This window comes from Theropithecus gelada, chromosome 5 (genome assembly GCF_003255815.1).
Source record: "Theropithecus gelada isolate Dixy chromosome 5, Tgel_1.0, whole genome shotgun sequence".
Classification (NCBI taxonomy): domain Eukaryota; kingdom Metazoa; phylum Chordata; class Mammalia; order Primates; family Cercopithecidae; genus Theropithecus; species Theropithecus gelada.
In genome coordinates this window covers 138,479,773-138,503,803 of record NC_037672.1, presented here as the reverse complement: position 1 = coordinate 138,503,803, position 24,031 = coordinate 138,479,773, and the positions used below count along the sequence as shown (strand labels likewise).

The window sequence follows — 24,031 nt, the reverse complement described above, 5'->3', positions numbered from 1 at the left end:
GCTTATAGACCAACAAAGGATATAAAATGAAATCACAAAAAAAATGTGGTTAATCCAAATGAATTTTTTTAAAAAGAGGAGAATATAGAAAACACAGACAATGCGGGACAAACAGAAAGCAATAGCAGGGTGATAAATATAAACCGAAAATGATAATCATATTAAATGTAAATGATCTAAACACCCCAATTAGAAGATAGATTGTCAGATTGAATAAAAATGCAAGGCCCAACTATATGCTGCCTATAAGAGACTTACTTTGAGCATATAGGCATGAACGATTAAAAGTAAACGGCTAGAAAAATATAAACCACATTTAAACTAATCAAAAGATAGCTGGAGCGGCCATAAAAATATCAGATAAAATAAATTTCAGAACCAAGAATGTTATTGGGGATCAGGGTGAGGGAGTTATTTCATAATGATAAAAGGCTCGATCATAACATAACAATCCTAAATATTTATTGCCTAATAGCACACCCATTAGAGCTAAAATTAAAAAGATTGCATACCATGTGCTGGCAAGAAAAAAGATAAGTTGTCTAGAAATGTAACAAGATACAGTCATTTTAAAAAAGTTTGGCAGTTTTTTAAAATATGTTCTAGCCTTTCCACACCTACATATTCAACCTAAAGAAATGAAACCGTATATTAATACCAAAACTTGCATGTGAATATAAATAGCAGTTTTATTTGTAATAGCCAAAAACTGGAAACAGCCCAAATGTCAAGAAACAAGCAAAAGGATAAACAACTTGTGGTATATCTATACAATGGAATGCCACTCAGCAAAAAAAGGAATGAACTACATGGGTAAATCTCAAAATAATTAAACTCAGTAAAAAAAAAAAAAAAAAAAATCCAAAACAAAAATGAGTACATACTGCATGATTCTATTAATATAAAATTCTAGAAATACAAACTAATTTGTAGTGACAAGAAACAGATTAGTTGTTGCCTAGGTGCAGAGTAGATGGGAGTTGAGAGAAGAGACTGGAGAGAGGTATTGCAAAAGAAAATGTTTGGAGTGATGAATATGTTTATTGTGGTGATGATTTCATGGATATATACATATGTCAAAACGTGTCAAACTGTACTTTTGAAATATGTGTAGTTTATTGTACATCAATTATACCTCAATATAGCTTTAAAAAAAAAAAAAAGAGTGAGGGCCAGGGATAATAATTTCAGTAGACAGCACAGACTGCAGGAAGCTATAATAATTGAGCTGTCTGGCAACCACAGCATATATACAGAGATAAGATTCAAACCATTCCTCTCTTCTAAAACCACCACCACAAACACACTGGCCAAATTTCCACATGTATTAAAATAGCAGTACCATCTTAGGCAGAGATCATTACCCTCACACACAGACACCCATAGCATAGCATGATTTTCACTGACTTGGTTAAATTCTAGGTTTCTTTTTCTTTTTTTCACTTTTTCTTTTTTTTTTTTTTTTTTTACTTTTTAAATGGTTTTATTTTATGTACAAAATAATGAACACATGTTGTACCCATAAATTCTACTTTCCAAAAACAGGAGCTTTTTAAAAGAAAACCACATAGTAACTTTTAAAAGGTGCTGGGATTACTCTGCTTCTAGATCATTGCTGAGCTAGAAAAATGTTTGTTCTACCAGGAATCACAAGTTAGAACTGAATATTCTCCAAAGTGGAAATTCTAGAGTGTAGTGTCACTCTAGGCAAAGATTATTCAGTTCTCATCCCCAACATCCACAACTACCTATGAGAAGGGTTAAACCAGGTCAAAACAGTCCAGCATAATTAGGCTTCATCAATCAATGTCATTATGCTCTTCTAAGATGCAAATAAACCAAAACAGGAAATACTAAAATAAAAATAATATCTGACACTGCCATACAAATTGTTAGTTCCTTTTTGTATCCCCCCACCATAACATTAACAAAGAGAATATTTTACTGCAAAGAATATTTTATTTTATACGTCACTAGCCATGAATTTTTGCCATTAGTTACTATACAAATGCTGCCTAGTGCCATTATCCAAATGGCATAACCATTTTACATCCACAATTCACTTCTATAGTTATAAGCAGAATTTTCGTGATTTACTTAAGTACATCTATCAGTGAAGATTTAACACTGAGATGCAATCTAACATCCGTAATATCTGATGTTATGTAGATGGCAATGTAGGAAAGATGTATTTTAATTGCTTTTCATTTAAGTGGCCTTATGTAAAAAATAAAATAATTTAGTAGTTCCAAGTATCCAAAGGGCATTTTCAAATGTACACCAAAGAAATGGTGACAGAGATTTTTAAGGAGCATCTTCCATGGCCACATCCTCTTGTAACTGCTGTACCATTTTCTCTTCCAATTGCTTCCCTTTGCCTGCAAGAGGGACTCAGATAAGATGGATGTCTTGCTTGACTTCTTTGATATCCTGAACTTTCTGTAGCTATTTTTCTTCAATCTGCTCATTATAAATTTAGCTTGGCATTTCTGTTTGATCTCTTCAACCCTCTTCATTGCATCAATAGTTTTATTCCATAGCTCTCGCTGGCATTTGATAGGTTCATTTCTACGTTTTTCAAATTCAAATGAATTATCCACTGTAAGCTCTTTACCAGCTGCTTTCTGGAATGCTTTGGTCCGCCTAACTTTGCGAGGATTGCGCTTCTTTTTGAAGTTTTTATGACATTTAGATTTGCAAAATCTGAACATCTTGCAATCATGCCATGTCCAGGGTAGATGGGCCCCAAACAGAAATAACACTTCTCGATACGCATGTTGAACCCGCATGAGACCCCACCAAACAAATGCTAAGCTTTAGAGAAAGTGACACCTAAGTTCTAGGTTTCTGCCCTATCAGAGATTTAACTATGAGCTACGATGTATTATGCCTAAAATAGTACAAAAGAATTCAGATGCATTTATCTAATTTAATCATCAAAATAGCCTTCTGAGATATTACCCTCTCCTTATAGATGAGGAAGCTCAGGAAAAGATCTCAATATTTAAGAAATGATAAACCCAGGACTTCAAGCTGTATTTGATCTCAAAATTGAAAATGAATCAGTAAAATATATGCAAACATATCAGTAATTTTGTATTGAAAATATCTGCTGCTCCTTTGAAATCAGTTAGAAAAATGATTAACTTATTCTAAAGGTGTTGCGAGTACTTTTGAAAAATATTCTTTTAGAATTATACACAGGTATCTTCAAATGTAATAAATACTGATTTTTCAAACATTCCTACATTTAAGTAGGAAAGCTAGGAATCTTTTGGAGCCAGTGATGCTGAGCTAACAAAGTAAAATCAATTTTGAACTGAAATTACCACACGCCTACAAAAGTCAAATAACTTCTAAAGAAAATAATGAATAACACAAATTTCATCAAAAAATATAAATCACCTTCAAGATTATTTATTGATTTAAAGAATACATTCTAGGTTTGTTTATTTGAAAAATGTTTTCTTTGTTTAGGAAGTCCCTCCCCATGTAGAATATCCTTTTTCTTTTTTCTTTTTTTTTTTTTCTTGTCTCTCTCTGTCGCCCAGGTTGGAGTGCAGTGAGGCGATCTTGGCTCACTGAAACCTCTGACTCCTGGATTCAAGCGATTCTCCTGCCTCAGCCTCCAGAGTAGCTGGGATTACAAGCACCCACCACCACGCCTGGCTAATTTTTATATTTTTAGTAGAGACAAGATTTTGCCACGTTGGCCAGGCGGGTCTCGAATTCCTGACCTCGGGTGATGCACCCGCCTCAGCTTCCCAAAGTGCTGGGATTACAGGCATGAGCCATCAGTATCCAGCCTAGAATATCCTTAAATCCTTCCACAGTGACTCCAGTTCTTATTTCCACCTTTTCACATTCTACATTTCCTTTGTACTTTTCTTAAGTACACATTCAGCCTGGTATTGATAACTTTTACCTGCGTTAGCCCAGTTTCCTCAGAAAATATTAAATGTGCAGTCCCACAGAAGCAGGGGTTAGTGAAGGAGAAACCAAGCGGTGAAGAGGGGAGAGAAACCTCACAGGCTAGAGTCCTGTATGGCCAGAGTCTGTGACAAGCCGATTTCTTGATTTCACAGGACGTCTTCAGAGAGAACATTTGAAGTTACTATGAAAGCGGAGAAGAGGGAGTAAGTTTATCTACTAATTTCTGTTTCCCATTTGTTAGAGGTCACTCCCATGAGGCTTTACTATGCCTGCACTTCTCCGTTACACAAAAGTGGACCCAAAGCAAATCCGACTGTATGTCATACCTCAATGGCAATAAAAAAAACCCCAGGACATGTGACCAGAGATGCCGTCAGGTTATACCCACAAGTGACAAGAGGCAGTGGTCTCCACTGCTGCAGCAGATCCTTTAGTTTGTAGTGACAGAAGCAGCAACAACACTGCTCTGGTTCCACGATCACATTAGCAGCACAGGCAGTTTGCTACTAGAACAGCTCTAGACAGAGCAGGGTGAGGAGACTGGCCTGGCTTGCTCAGGGAGCTAAATACTGTACCCTACCTCTGCTGTGAGAATTCAAAGCGCCTATGCAGGTAAAGCAGCTTGGGCCGTACAGAGAACACATAGCAAATGTTAGCTACTATTAACCTTGTACTGCGTCTTATTTTCTCTAATAAAATGTAAGCTTTAACTGAATTATCACAAACTGGATGACTTAAAACAACAGAAAATGTATTCTCTCACCATTCAGGAGGCCAGAAGTTCAATATCAAGGTGTTTGCAGGGTTTATTACTTTTAGAGGGTCTGAGGAATAATCTGTTCCATGCTTCTCTTCTCACTTCTGGTGGTTGCAGGCAATGCTTAGCTTATAGATAAATCACGCCAATCTCTGACGGCATCTTTTCATGGCTTTCTTTCTTGTGTGTCTGTGTGTCCTCTCATCATCTTTGGATATGAGCCCACCTAACCTTTGGATATAAGTGTCTTATTTTCTCTAATAAAATGTAAGCTTTAACAGCTTACATAATACTGTATTTACCTTTAAATCTTTCATCTGTCCTAGTATTCTAGCATTTTGACGATGGGCATGTAGCAAATGCTAACTGAATTTTTACCTGGATTTAATGTAAAAGTGCTGCTGTTTAGTGGCAAAATTGAGTTATACAAATCAGCAAATTGCAGTTAGCATATTATTTTGCTTTCCCACCAAAGCTCTTTATCAAAAGTGCCCAGGCCAGGTGTGGTGGCTCGCACCTGTAATCACAGCACTTTGGGGGGTCAAAGCAGGCAAATCACCTCAGGTCAGGAGTTCCGGACCAGTCTGGCCAAAATGGCGAAACCTTGTCTCTACTAAAAATATAAAAGTTAGCGAGGCACGGTGGTGCATGCCTGTAATCCCAGCTACTTGGGAGGCTGAGGCAGGAGAATCACTTGACCCCCGGAGGCAGAGGTTTCAGTGAGCGGAGTTCAGGCCACTACACTCCAGCTTGGGTGACAGACTGCGACTCCATCTCAAAAAAAAAAAAGAAAAGAAAAGGAAAAGAAAGCTCTTGCCTCTATCTACATTGTATTGCTTATTTAAAATGCTTCCATATGCCTGTTTTAGCATTGTACTATGTCTGGTTCCACAAAATATTATTAGGGATTAATATATTAAGCTTCATTCTTTGACTTATTCTCATTAGGCAAATAAGTAACCAGCCATTCTCTAAAGCACAGGTGAGCATGCTATATGGTCTATTCACTTTCGGAAATGGACTAGTATATTTTGCATGAGCAGAAGCTGGTAGGTGACTTATAAAGGTCAACCTTACATACATCATTACAGTATTCTAGCAAGGAGTTTGCCAAACCATGACCAAAACGCAGAGGAAGCAGCATATTTACCCCCATATTCTTAAGTGTCAACTATTAGATTCTGTATAGGGATAGTAACTTCATAGCTATTTGTCATGATGGGCCGTGTTGGGCTAAATTAGCCAGACCAGTCACTTAGTCACCAGATGCAGGGTCTGCTTTGGGAAGGATCTGATTTCAGCCAAGGCAGCTCTCTGAAGCTGGAACAGGTCCTAAAGTTACCTGACAACTACCACCTCTGTTAGTCTTGGTAATTATCCAGTGGCATGACCCAAACCCTCATCCCGAAGAGTCTAGTCACTATGCCCTTCATAGCCTGTGGCTGCTGGCTATTTCCATATATGTTCATGTATAGTCACAAGTGGGCAAAGGAGCACCTAGAAAACTCAAGTGAATTGCTGGATTCCACTTATAATCCTCCCTATCCCCGTCAGGTAAGAGCAGCCCTACCTCCTTCTGATGAAGAAAGGCACTTACCTCTGCCAAGACAGTGACAGTCCCTAGACATAAAAAGTCACAAATATCAAGGTGGCAGGCACAGCTTATTATCCAATGGTGGTACTTACTGGGTCCCATGAAGAAAGGTATCCCCTTGAGGACATAGAATTCTAGTCATTCAGAACCCAGGAGTGTAGAGATGGGAAGCATAATGTTCCCCAGTGAATCACTGGGAGCGGTGGCAACTCCTGCTTCCATGCCTAATTCCCATGGCATATTAGCTTCCTAGGGTTGCTATAACAAATTATCACAAACTGGATGACTTAAAACAACAGAAAATGTATTCTCTCACCATTCAGGAGGCCAGGAGTTCAATATCAAGGTGTTGGCAGGGTTTATTACTTTTAGAGGGTCTGAGGAATAATCTGTTCCATGCTTCTCTTCTCACTTCTGGTGGTTGCAGGCAATGCTTAGCATTCTTTGGCTTGTAGATGAATCACGCCAATCTCTGACTCCATCTTCTCATGGCTTTCTTTCTTGTGTGTCTGTGTGTCCTCTCATCATCTTTGGATATGAGCCCACCTAACCTTTGGATATAAGCCCAACCCCTAAGATGTTAGCCTAACTAGCTGACATCTTAGTGAGTTACATCTTCAGAGACCCTACTTCCAAATAAGGTCACATTCTGACATTCCAGAAGAACATGACCTTAAAGTGACACTATTCAACCTACCACACATGCACTTTATCTATTGGAAACACATTGGAATAGGAATACCTGTGGGTCAACGCATATCTGTAACTTGAAGGATGGTATGAAATTGTTACAGAGTATGGCCTCTGAACTGCTGCTTCGGTGTGTTTTCAGCACACCCCTGCACCACATCATCAGGCAGGAAGTTTCTGGGTGGTGCACTATATGATACAGTGAATCCCATGGTCACAGGCCTATTACTGCAGCCTTCTTTACTTTAAAGATGATTCCATGGCCTGACACATATTATGTAGGATTTCATGCCAGTGAATCAAACATTCCATAAGCCCCCAGGTACCAATGCTGGATGAGGCCCTGCAGGAAGGAAAGGTAAGCCTATTCCAAGAATGTGGACCTATTCCACTGATAATGAACCACTAGCCTTTCTGGGGTGGCTCTCTGATTTGTCTCCCCAAGTGATGATACCCCGTCAAGGGTGCAGCAGTTGCCCCTGTTGCTGACAGGTGACATTTGGCAGTGGTGGTAACTAGATAGGCCTTGGTAAGTTGGAAACCATTCTCTCTGCCTCTGGGAGTATATGAGTCTCTAAATGCAGATGGCATAAGCTTCCTCTATAACCCAGAGATGAGCACGGTGACTCTCCTGCTGCGGCTTGCTACAGCACAACTTATCCCATCACTAATATCTCCAATATAGTAGCATCACTCTGTGGCTCAGAAAGCAGGGCTACTTCCACTGCAACCTAGACCAGCTGCAGAACTCTTACCTGCTGGGGGCTCCACTTAAAACAGGCAGCCTTTTGCATCAACTGTTACACTGGCCGGGACACTATCCTCAGGTGTGACATACGCTTCCTCCAGAACTCAGGATGGCTCACCAGGCATTGTGCTTCCTTCCTCAGAGTAAGAGAATACATGTTGTCATTTGTTTTATACTTTAGATCAGATGCATCAAACTGCCCCTCACCATTGGAACCCTGAAAAATTTATGAGTATGGCAAAAAGTTTATAAGGTTTATCCACTGAAAGTTCATAAGCTTTATCTCCTCCCTCTGGGACACATCTCCTGCCGAGTTCTCAATGGTCTAGCCACTTGTTCATCCAGCCTCAACATAGTCATTAGGTAACAGATATGTTCTTTAGGATAAAGTGGTGTAGTTTACAAAACTATAAATATATATTGTTGCCCATTCTGTGTGAATGCAAATTGTTTCTGATTCCCTTCTCTCCCTTGAGAGAGAAGAATGCATTTGCACGAACCAAGATGATATTCCATATACTTGGTCCACATGCATCTACTCTAACGAAGATACCACATCTAGCATAGCAGTTGCAATCAAGGCTATTACTTTGTTGAGCTTGTCTATCACCATCTTCTAGGATCCATAAAATTTCTGCAGGGGCCAAAATGGTGAATTGACAGATGTGATGAGATGATCACCTCTGCATCTTTTAGATCCCTAGGGGTGGTACTGCATCCTGCAAGTGACACTATTGTGTATTACTATCTGGCTGAAGTAAGAAGACACAAGGGTAGGCAGTGTCAGAGGCTTCACTTGGCCCTCCACACACGTTATGAAACCACTGTAAGCTTAAACTTGCCCAGGACTCCTTGTATAACCCAACTCCTCCCTCATCCCCTACAAAGAAGCAACAGGGACACTATCTGAATATCAATGTCAATTCAGATTCTGTGTTCAACAATCCTTGAAATCCCTTGTATTTCCCCTTTCCTAAGCTTAGAATTACCAGAGCAAATGGCTCTGGATCCCTTTGAGGAAACACCAAAGGGAATCATTACCTTGTACAGATGCCATGGTGTCATGTCTTTCCTCCTGGGACCCAGCCACCTCTTCAGTCTGGGCTCCAGGTCTGAAGTGACTCAGGCCCAGAAATTGAGCAAGGGATGCTAGCTTTTTATTGGGGTGACTACCCTTAGCTTCCATGTAACCATCCTTAATTTTATCTAGTGGGACAAACTGAATAGTATTCGTGTTGGCTACCCATTTGTTTTGTCCCTAAAGTGCTATGTTACATTAGCCTTCTCCATAACTCTTTGCAGGTTAGGACCCCTTGACTACCACTCTCACTTTCTCATTAACTGTAACCCCCTGACTTTTGGCAGTTGGGCACTGCCACTTTAGCCACTATTTTTCAGAATCTTGTCATACATTGCCATCAGCAAGCTGAACTGTTTTCTTTTCCTACTATCTGATATGGCCCACTGAGAGCTACCACATATTTTTCGAGATGCTTATACCCCATCATCAGTGCAGGTTTCTACGGCCCTATTCAATGGTGTGTCCACCGAGCCTTCCCATGGAACACAATCATGTCATCTTCCAATCCATTCCAACATACCCAATTCCCTTAACCGTTTAAATCCATTCTTCCACCGTGTCATAGTAATCCTAGTGTTTCGACTTTGCTCAGAAAGGACCTTTACTTTTTCCAAACTTCAAGAAGCCATCCTGGTAATGAGTTCACACCATCTCACAGGATCCTAGCCAAGGTATTAAAACCCTCTAATTTAAGATAACTCTTAGCAATCCAAAGATGCAGTGTAGGGGCTGCCATCAAACTCCTCCCTAATTTTATGTTTTGCTCCTCTTAAGCACTGATTCCAACCTCAAGCATATTCCTCCAACTCTTCCTAATTCTTGCAGTTCCTTTGCGGTATAGTCTGTTTCCCCTCACTTCACTTCCAGCACCTCAACTGAGTTTTGCTTATCATCACTTAACTCTAATTTTAGGCCTGGAGATACTAACTATAATGGCCTGGAGACAGGACAAGTCTTGAAGGGAGCATGTTTCCTGAGGAAAGAAGCCTCTGCATTGTCATCCAGCCTGAGAATGAAGCGGGGAGTGCTTGCCCTTAACATGGAGGGGTGGGCTATGACTGAAAGCTCAGAAATTCAGGAGTCTGGGGAGTAAAAATCTCTAGTACCATCGATTCAGATGTCTCCATCTAATTTGTCAGGGTCACAGGTTTTCCCAAGCAGTTTGCCAATGTTGGCATAATAGACTTACCTTGGCTGGCAACTGTCTTTGAAGTTTATCCTTTGTAATTATTAAGTCTTGGGCTTGGTCCTCAGTTTTTTCAAGGTGTCCTACTGCAAAAGATGAAACGCTTTTTCGTATGCCACCAGAGGCCCTCTTAACTTTGACACCTGGCTTTCCATCACCTGTTATTGTCCTTGGCTGTTAAGTATGCCTCTATAGAACAAAAATGGCTTCACAATGGCCATCCAACCCTGTTATCCTCATAGCTACAATTTTCTCCATACATCTAAAATGTCAGGCAATCAGATATTGTCTTTCCTTCTACAACTACCCAATCCCTATTAACTGCCAGTGTAAGTTGTAACAATTGGGACTTGTGACAGGCCTGTCCTCCACCTATCATCAGTGATGGAGTCTGGGCTGCTTATCTTTAAGTGTATACCACAGAGTCTCTACTACCTATTTCTGTATGTGCAAAAACTGAAGCAGTTTGTAAAAAAATTGGAATGCTTTCCAAAACAAACTGAAAATACAGAACAAAAAATTAAATATAATATCAAAAGTATTTAAGTGAAATAATAGGTTTATTCAAAGAGAAATAAAATGTCCTGGGTAAAGCTTCTGTAATAATACTATTTCTGATACTGTATCTCTGAAAAATGGCTAACTAGTCACCTTATCACTACATTTAAGGCATTAATAATAGGTACCACTGAGGATATACATTGTGAAGAAAGAGAATAGGTCAAATACTAAAACACACATATCATGACAACTCAAGGTGACATGAATATTTAATGAAAATTTAGAATATAACAACATATGACTTTCATTCTGTGGACATAAAAGGAAAAATACAGTAATTCATTTTACTCATTACATTTTACAAAATCAGACAAATGAATGAAGCAGTATTTTTTAATAAAAACAGTAATTTAATGTCAAACAAATATATTACCATCCTATTCCTTTATCCTATATATATGTATCTAATTGGCAAAACATACTACTTTACTGAAATCAGTAACAATCCAATCCATGATACTTCAATTGGTTCGATCAATAAACATCTTACATTTGAAATTCATTTTTCTTATGCCGTAAGCTTGATTATCAGTTCTATAAAAATGCTACATCCTATCGCTTGGCCCATTAAGTGTAACTAGCCTTCCGCACAAGGCTAAGTGGCTAAGGTACTTTTGAACATCCACCCACAATTCATCAAGCGCACACACCCACTCCTGCTCCTCTCACACACAGCCACTAGAGGACAAGCAGCTCCCCTAGTTCTCTTGTTCCTCATAGTGAGCATAGCCACTAGCATAGGTCCTTCCTAAATTCAAATTAGTAAACAAATCTGATGACTCAGTGTCTGAATCCTTTCTGCCTTCTTCTTCTTCCTCTTCATCATCCTCTGCTTCATACTCATCCTCCTCCTCATCGTGGTAGCTGGTATCACCATACTTATCAGATGAAAGGTTCTTCCAGTAGGCATCATACCCAGAAGCTCCATCTCCCTCTTCAGCTCCGGTCTGCCTGCCAAATTTCAGGGAGCGTGCTATAGAAGACAGACATGTACAGGCATTTGGTTAGTTCCAGTCCTCTACATTCTCATCTTCCTCTATATCATTTCATGAATTTCATTGGCTGCTTTAATCCCAAATGAAAAAATAGGTCATATTTTCCTAATTTTTTCACCTGAGTCTATATACACACCATAAAAAATAGAAACTACAGTGTCATTTTATTAAATCTAGAAAACAAATTAGACCAACAGACCACTCCAAAGGTAATGAGGCATGTTTAAAACTAAAATACCTTCTGTTTGGTCACTGACAGTTTATTTTCAAATCACATAAATCACAGAATACAGTTGATTTCATATCAGTACATTTTTCTTAAGACAGCTATTTTACAATGTAGATGCCCTGAAAAACAAGGCCTGTCATTTCTTCTGCCTTAGTAGTGACACAAAGTTTAGTGCGGAAGATCAGCAAAATCATCAGTCTCACCTCACTGTGCAGCTACACCTATGATTAAACAAGGCAGTCAGTCACTTAGAATTATGCTTCCATTCTGATATGTCTGGTTAAGAGTCAAATTTCTCTTTAACAAAATTGGGAGCTGCATTACTATAAGCATGCTTATAGTAGTGTTATTACGTCACAAAAAAAGTTACATAAAAACCATAAAATAATTTCCTATAGTAGTGCTATTACATAAATAAACATAGGTGCTCAAATACCATACGCCTAAGATAGCTTCAGAGTAAATTTGACTTCTAAGTACTTAAGATTACCACCACTTTAATATGAAGGAATTATAGCTACTCAACTATTTAAGAAGGAAGCTTCAACAAAAATTAAAAAATCACTCTTTATCTTAAATTTCAGTATTTGCTGTCATTAACTAAGGCAAATACCAAATATCAAAATGAATATTGGTATATTTAAGTAAAACTGAAAAATTTTACCGACATATTTTCCCAAGCTGTAAAATTCCACTTGCTTAAAAGAACACATTCATCTTTTCAAATAAGAGGCAGTAAGAAAAACAGACCAAAAAAAAAAAAAAAAAGATAAACTTTGTCTAAGTATGAAAGCAAAAATCACTTCCTTAGTATCTTAAGGGCCTTACTTGACATGCTAAGGTCCTTAGTCTCCTGCGTTTCATGCCCACACTTAGGACAAGGAGGCTGTTTTCCTTTTTCTTGCTTAAACACTTTGCTCCTTGTATGATCATCACAGAAACAAGCCTACATAAGAGAAGCAAAATAAGTAAATAAATAAAAACGTAAAAATATACAAAAAAAGACAGTATTCATTGCTTTAAAGATATAGCTTTGTTAAGGCAGTAAGATTAAGAATTAAGAATTTTGTTGGGACCAGTCACACTTTTCATTTCATTTTTTTAACAGAAATGATTTTTGTCAGGACTCTTCTGAACGATGATCTAACAAAAGGCAGACTAACTATATTGAGTATGACATGTAAGTACATTTAGCCGTTCAAAAATATTTCAGTATTCATAAGGCCCCTGACGAAATGAAATAATGGTGAACAGCCTATTTACTCTCACACAGTGTATGGTCTAACTGGGGATGGAGACAGTGAAAGGGCAATTACAAGACACTAAGCACTGAAGGGGAAGTGCAGAAGGAAGAGCACTAAAGCAGACATGGGGTTTGGGAAAGGCATCTTAGAGACACAAAGTCTTACGACATGAAGAATGGAAGGGCAATAGGGTAAGCAAAGATGGAAAAGTACTCCAGACAAAGAAAACGACACAGACAACGCCTGAACGCCATTTGGTAAAACTAGAACAGAACTGGAAGATAAATAAGACATAGGGTTAGGAATATAAGAACTAGAGAAATGCTTCTGAGAGGAAGGGCATTGGCTACATCTGTTTAGTAATCTTTGATGAACAAATGCTAGAGAATAGGCCTAAGGACACAGAAAAATTTGGAAATCTTTACCCAAACTCTTCTAGGCAGGTACATTTTGACATTAATTAAAATAGACTCTCATCACCTTAGTCAGAATGTTCTCCATTAAAAACACAGAGCCAGGATTCCAGAGAAATGTGCACTAGTCACAACTCTACTACAAGGTGACTAGATGACCACTGCAAAGTCATGTAAGCCTTCTCAACTTCAATTCCATAATCTCAAAAATAAAAGAATTAAACTATATAATTTTAAGGTATCTTATACATTAATTATAGCTACATATAATCCAAGGACTGGTGGAGGGGTATAAAGATTAAAAACAAAATCTAAAAAGAAAAAATGCATAGGTATACCTTACAACGGAGACACGAGTGCTGACCAAGCCGATTGCACGAAACACCTGTGGGAAAGAGATTAATCTTAAATCCCATTATTACGTTCTTAGAATTTTCCTTTGTCTTTTATCAAATCACTAAAAGCTTGCAATGGAAATACAGCCTTATAGACAGCTGCCTGTCTTTTGGGTTCAAATGTTATAAAACACACAAAGCTCCCATGCTGCAAATAAAATAATTAAATTTATTATTATACATTCTGCAAAAGGCTAAGAAAGGCTCAAAAATGATATATACTTCAAGATGCTCTTTTAATCTTTGAGAATTTTATATATAAATATTGTAAGAATTATATACACATGCATACACATATATTGTGTGTGTGTAGTATGTATGTTGTATGTATATCACAGAGATGATTTATCTACTTTAAATTTATAAGTAAGTGTAAGAATTAGGATTTCATAACAGAACAAGAACCAAATTAAAGGAAGAGAATACCTGGGGAATTTCAGTCTTTTTCCTATAATAGTAACTACTATTTAAAAAGGGCTTTTTAAATGCCAAGTACTACATACTATTGTTTCATATGGAGTCTCATTTCAATGAACCTTCCAAGAAAGAAACATCTGTAAAGTTGATACTATTATCCCAGTCAGTAATGCTGGTTCTCAACTGGAAAATACATGAGAATTTTGTGTGTAGGTTAAATACAGGTGCCTGGCACCCACCACAGACTTAAAAGATAGAATCTCCAGGGATGAGACCTGGGCATCCACATTAGTTTTAAAACCTCCACAGGTATTTTTGATATACAGTCCTGTCTAAGAATCACTGGAACCAACTAGCAGAAACAAACAGGGTGGTATCTCTTACTGGAGGGCATTTGGAAATGGGAAGGAAGAAGGGTGAGGGTTTGGTTTTTACAATAATTTGAAGGTAAAAATGACATGTGGTAGTCTGAACCAGGAAAGGTGTAAGTCCTGCAATGCCTAATCAAATCAAGCCTACAAAATGAAGAACTGGCCCAACCAATATGCCAGTAGCATCCCTGCTGAAAAATTTACAACTATATTCTGACTGTTCTGAGTGTTTTCTAGAAACAGAAAATACAGATTGAGTTAAATTACAGTTCATGAGAAGCAGTATAAAAAAACTTGATTCCTTTTTCATTAAGATTAATACACTATTCAGAATCTTGGGTATAAAGAACATCTAATATTTAAAAACTTACATTTAAATGTTTCTGCCTCTAAAACCTGGCAGCTGGCTTGATGCTCAAATTGATCATCTTCACAGAGAAAGTTATGGCAAAAAGAACAACTGAATATTCTGCCTCCTATTGGATTAAAAAAAAATACAAATGTAAATAAGATAAACTTTAATTAAGAAAAACTCCTATCTATAAAACTGCTTAGAAGAGATGGCAAGTTACTTTGGAGGTACACCAAAATTGTTCAGCCATTTTTTTTCTGATAAAAGCTAAAATGAAAACTGTTGGAAGTCCTTGAAACTAAACTGAAACTGAAAAAAGGGGGCTCTTACTATCCACTAGCTACTCATATAACACTCACAATGCTCAAAAAGACTACCTGCTCCACCCCAACTCCCCTCCACGTTTGAGTAAACAATACTAGCACTGACAATAACTGATAGTATAAATCTCTTCTCTAACTACGCTGATAATCTAAATAGTACCAGTAGTTAGGATTGACAGTATCCTGAAAAAAAATCTCAAAAGTAGCATGCAAAATGTTTCCAAGTCAACCTTCACCTATAATGAAGCTCATTACTTGTGTCCAATGACTCACCATGGTCCCACACGCCTCGTTCACATTCAACACACTCAGCATCGGTAAGAGGGCAGGCACAGGCATGTGTACTGAGACATTTCCTACCATGGCAAACCCAAGCTTCACAGAAGTCACATATTGCACCCTGTAACCAAGGAACAAGAATAGATAATCATTATCACCTGATCACCTGCAACCATTGCTTAACCATGGCAACCATAAAAACTGTATACATTTAGCAATTGATCAACCCTCAATGATAGTAGGTAGATTCATTGAAAAATTTTACTACTCACTCTAAGCCAAAATTAAAAAGGGTTCTCTGAAAAACAACTTAACAGCTACCCACAATATACAAAACTCAGTTACGTATCAAAAGAAGAAAAGGTAAACTGCACACTTACCCTAATTATTTAATTAAGTCAGAGTTGGAAGTGTTTTCCTCAAAATGAATTTAATTCAAATGGACTTTGGAGGAGACAACAGTTTAGGCTTTCTTGTCTATAATAATTCCTGTAACTAAACTGAATTTTTAAATACTACCATTTCTGATTTTTAAAACACCTTCTTATCTATATAATTTATGAAATAATTGCATAGCTTTTCTAGAATTACTGAGAAATATGAAACTTTTGCCAGCTTTTTTTCTCTTATGGAAACTTATATTTTAATAATAATTACACTTCTTTGTGGAAAAATTTTAAAGTAAAATATATGGAACTAAAATACAGGGTAAGATTCTCCAATTCTATATCAAGAAAAGACAATAACAATATGTGTTTCAATAAAACATTGACACCTATTGAATATTAAAAGCTAGAAAGAATCTTAAGAGAGTAGGATCAGACAATCTTTCCTTTATAAAGGAAAAGCATGGGGCCCAAGACTAAATCCAAGTCCCAGAGTTGGATTACAGGTGAGGTGAGATTTAAAGCCAGGATTTCGGAATCTCAATTCAGTATTCTATTATTCAAGACTCTGAAACAAATGTAGCGAACAACAAATAGGAAGAATGTTTTTTGACTTGCAAAAATGGGTTATCAGTATAGCTAGCAAATCATCAACTATCTCTCTTGGATCAGCCAGAGTTCTTGCAAAAAAGAGATGGTACTCTCAAACTAGGTAATCCAGAAGAGTTTTAATAGAGATAATTTACAGAGGACAGGGAAGGACTTAGGACAAACAGGAGAGGACTACCTGACCATACAGAGAGGAACTGTGGTCCTTAGAGAAAAGACAAAACCAAACCAGGATAACCTGGTAGGGAGTGAGATGAAAGAATGAACACCAGATCTTATTCTCCTGCTGTTCTCAGGGGGAATCTGAGGAGGCAAATATAAAATATCCAGAAAATCACTTTTCTAGAATTTACAACTAATGATATATGACTCTACTTAAATGTTTTCTTTAAGAAGAAATTACTCACATTCAAAACACACAGTGATTTTAAAAAACAAATTTGACTGAACTTAAGCTACCAAGGAAGACTGAAAGGGTTTCCGAATAAAGATAACATCGACAATCCTATATTTAAAATAAATAGCAATTCACAAGATAATTCTCGCTCCTTGCTTCTATAATATATGCACATATGAAATATAGGTCTCCCTCATAATAGAAGTTTACATGTTCTTGGAAATTTACCATAAATAAAATATTCCATTTGACATAAATATAGTATCATTTTCCTCATGGACTACAATTTGAACAAAATTTTATTTGAACATAAAATCATACAACAATACAGTAAAACTGGTTACCTCATATTTAAAAGGAAAACATGTTTTAGTAAAAAGAGCAAAATACATCACATAATCCAATTGTTTTTATTATTCAAAAAGCTGAATTTACTTAAAAAAAAATCCTGTATGTAATGAAGAGGTATGTTAAATATATACACTTTTCTGAAATGTAAAGTTTTAAAGAACACTATTATCCTAGGTTCCATTAGAACTAGGTTGCTTATTTAAGCAAAGGCTTAAACATTGGTTAAGCAGGGCTTTCAGTACACTAAATACTGTTTTGTGAAGCCTGGTTAAGAGATATTAGAAAGGTACCACTGATAAATGAAATTCTGTTTAGATGAGCATGAAAAGTTTCCATGCCTTGTATATTTCCTAATAAGAAAGAAAGAAGCAGCTAGAAACCAGTGGGTACTAAGGGGAAATCATACAAAAAGCATGCCACTGATAATCCAGATAACTACAGATTGATTGTAACAAGGGATAAAGCAGTGATATTTAGAAAAAAATAACCATTGATCAGAATGTCTTTTTCTTATCCTTGAAAACGTACTAGTCTAAGAGATAAGAAGAAGCTTACCACCATTGCAAGGCCAGTACTGTATACACCAGCATGCTTTATGACACAGTCTGAAGACTTCATCATGCACTTTGTTTTCCCTAATGAAGAGAAACATTTGCACTGTTAGTCTTGCATACATACCAGTACTCACGAATTCCTCTTTTATCCAGCCCAAGTTCCTGAGGAAATAATTTAAAAACTAATGAAATTGAATCAGTATTTACTGCTTACATAACTAAAAAGAGAAAATAGATGTAACTGAGACTTCATTACTCGAATCAGACTTTTCAGATTTCAAATTTACTAATAAATCTGTAAAATGAACTACACAACAACATATATGCTAATTTGTTTGTACTAAATCAGAAATCACAGGTTATGCTTTGTAATCTAATGATCATTTTAACAGTTTAAAAACGTATGAATCTTCAGATTATTCAAAATATTTTTAAAGGAATGCTTTTTTATAATAAATTTTACATTTTATAATTCACAATACAAATTGTGGTTTGAAGTTATCATTTCTTTCCACAGAATACCTCAAACCAAACCAAATGATTATGTAACTTATCAAGTTAATGTAATTTTATCCAAACATAAAAATTTACAAGAAAGCCCCCAGTTAAACATTTTCCCAGCAAAATTTTGAAATGGTGCCCAAATAAGCATAATAAACGATACGGTGATACAGCTACAAATCACCACACAACCACTAAACCTCTGATCTAGAAGCAAATTAAATTACCAACCCAAAACACTATCAGGAAATTTGCTTATCAGATATTATGTGAGAATTAATGATGACATTAATCATCCATCTGAGACTCCACAAAATGGAACACAAAAGAAACCATTTTCCATTATCTTGATTCCCTAAGGAACAAAGTTAGACAATAGAAATGGGAAGAGGAACTGGAAATGAGAGGCAGCAGCTACCCAACTGTTCCATGTCCAGCACTAAGAGTCAGTAAATGAGAAATGCATCCATCTAACAGCACTACAAAATTTAAGCCCAGAGACACTGAAAATATGGGTAAGTCCTAGCAAGAACTTACCTCTTAATCTTCCACAAAGTCTATTTTCTCACTCTACATTCATTACATTTTATGAAACAAGGCTATAAAATACCATGAGTGTTCCATATAGGCCAGTTTTCTCTTTTTCATTAACTGTAGAATTGAAAAGATATATTCTTTGAAATCTAGAACTACACTAGAAATATTCAGGGATATAGCCCTAAACACTACTAACTTTCTGGAATATTATTATATATAAACACATTTAAATGAGGCATACCCCAAATTGTTCTACCTGAAATTATTATCTCATAAATAAAAGTGATACTTGTTCATCAAAAGTTGGGGAGGGATGTAAATCTAGAGTAATAAAGTTAACGGTTTCTTTATTGCAAGTCTTCAGAACTTCTAACATATAAATATATAATAGAAATCTCCCAGATGAGAATGAGAGGAGGATGCATGCAATATTTCTCAAATGTATATCCATATATATTTTTCAAGAAATATCCATTAATATTTCAGTTAGTCTGTGGAAGACTATTTGGGAAACACCCACCTTGCTAACATTTAGTTTTATTTTGAATAATCATTTCAGGGTACAAGTCTCCACCTATACTTAAGAATTGGGCACATGACTTAGGAACTTGATTTCAATAATTTGAGAATACATGTGAGGAAACTCATGAATCATATAGTAAGCATCAAACTCAAAAACTACTGATCACAAAATAAGTACCAGGTAAATGTGGAATAAAATTATTCCCAATGGTCTAACACACTGCAGGTACTATCAGCAGGAATCAAAATGTAGATAAGTAAACAAATAGATACTGACAAGACTAAGGTAGTATAACTAAAAGTTCAGGATCCCCAAATGTTATGTCTAAAATCTGATCTTTTATTATTTAAAAAAACTTATTGGTAACCTATATCTAAATTGTACCTTAATTATTTTCCAGCATTACATCAGAGACAAAATCAAGACTTGATAGTTTTTTGGTAGGCAACATAACACATTTTGTTATTTTTTTTAATGGTAAAGCATAACATTATAACCAATTGTAAGCACTGTAACCAATAGCAACAAACCCACCCAAGTTCAAATTGATGAACTACCAGTTTATAAAAAGTATATGTCCTTAGTTATTACTTACTTACCACATTGTGCACAAATTGGTAACTTCTGTACAGAATTACAAAAGTAGCAAAATGCTCTATTCTTCTGCCGCCTTGTCATGTAAAATAAAATTTTAAAATATGGTCAATGTCAAATAAAAGGTCAGAGGGACAATTTTAGTAAAGGTAGATAGAAAAAGAAATAAAATTTACCTCTGACACTTGTCACATTCCTGTAACATATAAAAATACCACATTAATTTTTCTGCAGACTGAAAACTGCAAATTTACTTGTATTACAAAGAATAACCTGCTTTTCAGGTTAAAATTTAAGTGACACTACACTAAAGCTCCCACTAAAGCTCCAACTCCACCCATGTATACAAGCATCTACCCATGCTTAAATAACAAAGGTATGTAAGAGAGAGAGAGAGTCTGGGTAGATTCCAGAGGAAGAAGTGGCATTATCATGAAGGAGGCTAAACACATTGGTAGTTTATTTTTCAGTTGTTTGTAAGGAATAAAATATCACAGAATGAACATAAGAAACAGGAGAGAATACAAAATAATAAAGTTCACAGAAAATCCAGAGTCCTAAACATGGTTTTAAAAACTCTCCACAATCTGGCCCTTAACCACTTTCCAAACCTTGTTGGCCTACTCTTTTTAGACTCAAGTCACTAATGGTCAGCCATTCCCCAAATATGTCTTATATTCTCTCTTCTCCATGTCTTTACTTATGCTAATACTTTTCCCTGAAAAGTGCCTACTACCTGTTGAAAGTTCTGGTGAAAATCCCACCTCTTCTGTGAACTGTACCCCTTCCACACACAGTCAACTTTATCACCTCTTAGTCCTAATAAGTACATTGTACCTTTATTGAAGCACTTCCAAAATCTAGCTGTCATTATATATATTTAGGCATGCCAGTCATTTATTGTTTTCTCTGCCTAACACCTCTCTTCTCTGGAAAGGACTCTTACATACAGAAGAGAGCCTCACTGTCACATCTGTGCTATGTAATCTGGCCTCTCTCAACCAACCCCAATAAATGTTAGTCCTGGGACAGGCACTGGGTCAAGTCCAGCCTTTCAGAGTTCTTTCCTTCTCTGAGGAACAATATGTGATGTGAGACATGCAAGCTACCTGCAACTATGAAACCAAACAAATGGAGTAAAACAACATGAAAAAATGGAACTAATAAGGAAGAAGAAACAAAAGCAAAAGATAGAACTACAAGTTGTTCCACGTTCCGATTGTCCCTGAGTCCCAGGTACATCCTTCCCCTTCCCAGCAATATGAGTTATTGCATTATCCATTCAATAAACTATTTTTCCCTAAGGTTAATTTAAGTTAGATTTCTGTCATTTATAAACAAATCCTAATATACAAGATAACTGAGCTATAAACTTCTGGAAATAGGGCCCATGTAATTCATCTATGTATCACCATCCACAGTGTCTGAAATAACACCTGGCACAGAGTAGATGCACAATAAACGTTTGCTAAATTAAGCTACATTAAACAATTCATATATGTTTGACAAAACAAAAGGAAGAGGGAAAAAAAAGAAACAGTGGGAAAAGAAAAACAAAGAAAGGAGTAGAAATAGGGAGAACTGGAATAACTCTACAGTCAGTGAAAGCAAAGAGGAAATGATGACATAATTGTTTTTTCACGTATTTCAAAAAGCATATTTCAAAAGCAGCAACCATTCAAAGCAGCCCAGAAATTATCAGGGCTAACCCACTTAGCACATGCAGATAAGGTAATAGAACAGGAAGCCAACAGATGTTAAGTAGGAAGTTCAGAAAAGAGAAAGGAAAGAATAGCTAAGAAAATATGATGAAAACCCAACTAATAAGACAAATTAAGGCACTAAAGAAACTGGAAAATGAAAGTTTCTATTATCTATTCTTGTCCAATATCTACCTTTATCACCAACAGTATGTGAAGTAATACGCTAGGTTTTATAAATAATGTAAAATCCAACAAGAATCACTGCTACTCAGTGAAATCAACGGACAAGCCAGAGATACTAAATTCAGTAACAAAATATATGCAAAAACACTGTCTTCACTAAAATTTTATTCAGGTGTACTTCAGATAAAATAGTATATGGTTTTTTCAACTATCAACTGATATGAAAAAAAGCTGATACCATTGAAGCATTACATGGATGTTTGGCCAAATCTATAGTGCTTCTTGATGCTCTTAGTTGTTTTTCACGTTCTCGGCGGTTCTCAGCCTTCTTCCTCGCACCAGTCTTTTTTTTAGGCATTTTCCCCTATTTTGACACAAGAGAACAGAAAAGATATAATTGACTGCATTTACTATTTTAATAAACTAAGAAATAGTATAACAAAGTATTCTTATTCTTGTTAAATGTTAAACTCTATCCTTTTGATAACTAAGCACATTCTAAGCCTTACGAAACGTTAAGCACGTATTATTCCAAATGAAGTGGGTGACCCTTAAAACAAGGCATTTATTGGCACTTACGATTCTAAAAATGTAAACGTCCAAAAAATTTACCCTAAAAGACAAACTGGTTTTCTTTTCCCACTAAGAAAAAAGTTTCTCCAATGATAAAGTATTCTGCACCTCATTAAAACAAATGAATCATGTATCTCATTATCAAAAAAAAAAATTAAAAAGAGCATTATTTACCCAGTTTATATCACCTTTTTGAGCTATATATTCAGATGACCTGACGCTGCCAACACCTTAAGTAAAACAAGTCTAATTTTTCCTATGTAATGTGTAAACAAAACATCTGTCAACAAATAACACTATTAACTACAAAGTCAAAACATTCCGAAGACATTTAAGGTATTAGTGCTTTGAATCTTAAACAAATGCTTTTCCCTCTACACGCAGTGAGCATGTAATTTTAACGGGGTTCACCTTTATGTTTAAGAGTATGTTTAATTTTCATTATTTAGTTGAAATACAAGATTCTTCAAAACTGAAGTTTTCTGAACTGAATGCTCAATTAAAAACAAACAAACAAACAAACAAAAACCGGTGGTAAGCAGCACGGTAGCAACTGAAAAATAGCCACATTTAATAGGTGGTTACTTCGGTAACGTAACGCCCAGACCACTAAGTCACTATTCCAGTATGTAAAATGACAAAATCTAGAGGGCGCGCTGCCCTGGCCAAAGAACCTCAGAAAATAATCACGAGGTGATCATGCGGACGAACTTTCTGCGTCCTCAGAGATATCCTTTGAATCCTCTGATAAAGTTAAATCTCATTTTTTTTCCCTCCAGTTTGTTCTGCACGCTCAAAAGAGTGAATCTTCTTCTCAGACTTATATGGGTTCAAGCCCTTTTCCGGTAACACTCCAACTTCTTGCGGGCACTGCGTGTGTCACCAAGTGAGGAAATAGGCACTTGGCACTGCGGCTTTAGGAGTCCAGCCTGGAGCTGAAGAACCCAGTGGGGCGGAGGGGCATCCAGGGGAGAAGCGGCAGAGGCGCCAGGCGGCTTGGGGACCCGCAACTGTCACCCGCCCGAGGGACACCCTACCTCGTGCGCGCTCCGGGCAAACCTAGCTCACTTTCACCGGGAGGCCGGACACAGTCAGGGGGCCGAAGGACAGGCAATGGCGTGAGGCCCGCCCGCGACAGCAGTAAATCCAACTCGTGGACCAGGACTCCGGGAAAGAAGGTACTAAGAGCCAGGGAGGCTGACAGCCGGTTCCGGACACTAGGAGACGGACCGGACGTCCTTTTACGACAGCAGCGTCCTTACGGCCGACGTCACAGGAAGGGGCCCGCCCACTTCTGTTCGCTCCGCCCCTTCCCCGCCCACACCTGCGGGGGCCAATGCCCCATTCCTAAGCAGAGGATCTTAAGAAAAGGCAGGAAATGCGAGGGAAAATAGGGAAGCAGACGGAGGGAAAGCGGGGGAAGGACCCCTTAGTTTTACTTTTTTAGAAAAAGGAGGAATCTAAAAGGAAGAGGAAAATGAACTCAGATTTGGGACTGGATCAATTGACTCAAACAGCAAATTCATGCTTACTTCTGTTGGAAACCTTTCAT

The 24,031-nt window shown here is 37.1% G+C and overlaps 1 protein-coding gene and 1 pseudogene across 4 annotated transcripts; both read right to left on the bottom strand.

Moving 5' to 3' along the window:
* Positions 1-1,456: 1,456 nt before the first annotated feature.
* Positions 1,457-2,776, bottom strand: LOC112625017 (annotated as a pseudogene). Its single transcript, XR_003119508.1, has one exon. The product of XR_003119508.1 is annotated as a probable ribosome biogenesis protein RLP24 pseudogene (transcript).
* A 7,754-nt stretch (positions 2,777-10,530) lies between these two features.
* Positions 10,531-23,747, bottom strand: ZNF330 (zinc finger protein 330). Of its 3 annotated transcripts, none has more exons than XM_025386675.1 (10): positions 23,517-23,747; positions 22,145-22,270; positions 20,197-20,216; positions 20,026-20,096; positions 17,867-17,946; positions 15,563-15,689; positions 14,986-15,090; positions 13,770-13,816; positions 12,603-12,720; positions 10,531-11,523 (listed from the first exon to the last, which is right to left on the bottom strand). In XM_025386675.1, the coding sequence occupies exons 2-10, from the start codon at positions 22,262-22,264 to the stop codon at positions 11,249-11,251; spliced, it is 963 nt and encodes a 320-aa protein (XP_025242460.1). In that variant the 5' UTR covers positions 22,265-22,270; positions 23,517-23,747; the 3' UTR covers positions 10,531-11,248. The 3 variants fall into 3 exon arrangements, with proteins under 3 accessions (XP_025242460.1, XP_025242463.1, XP_025242462.1); XM_025386677.1 differs by having other exon boundaries at positions 10,535-11,523; positions 23,548-23,705; XM_025386678.1 differs by lacking the exon at positions 20,026-20,096 and having other exon boundaries at positions 23,517-23,739.
* Positions 23,748-24,031: the final 284 nt, after the last annotated feature.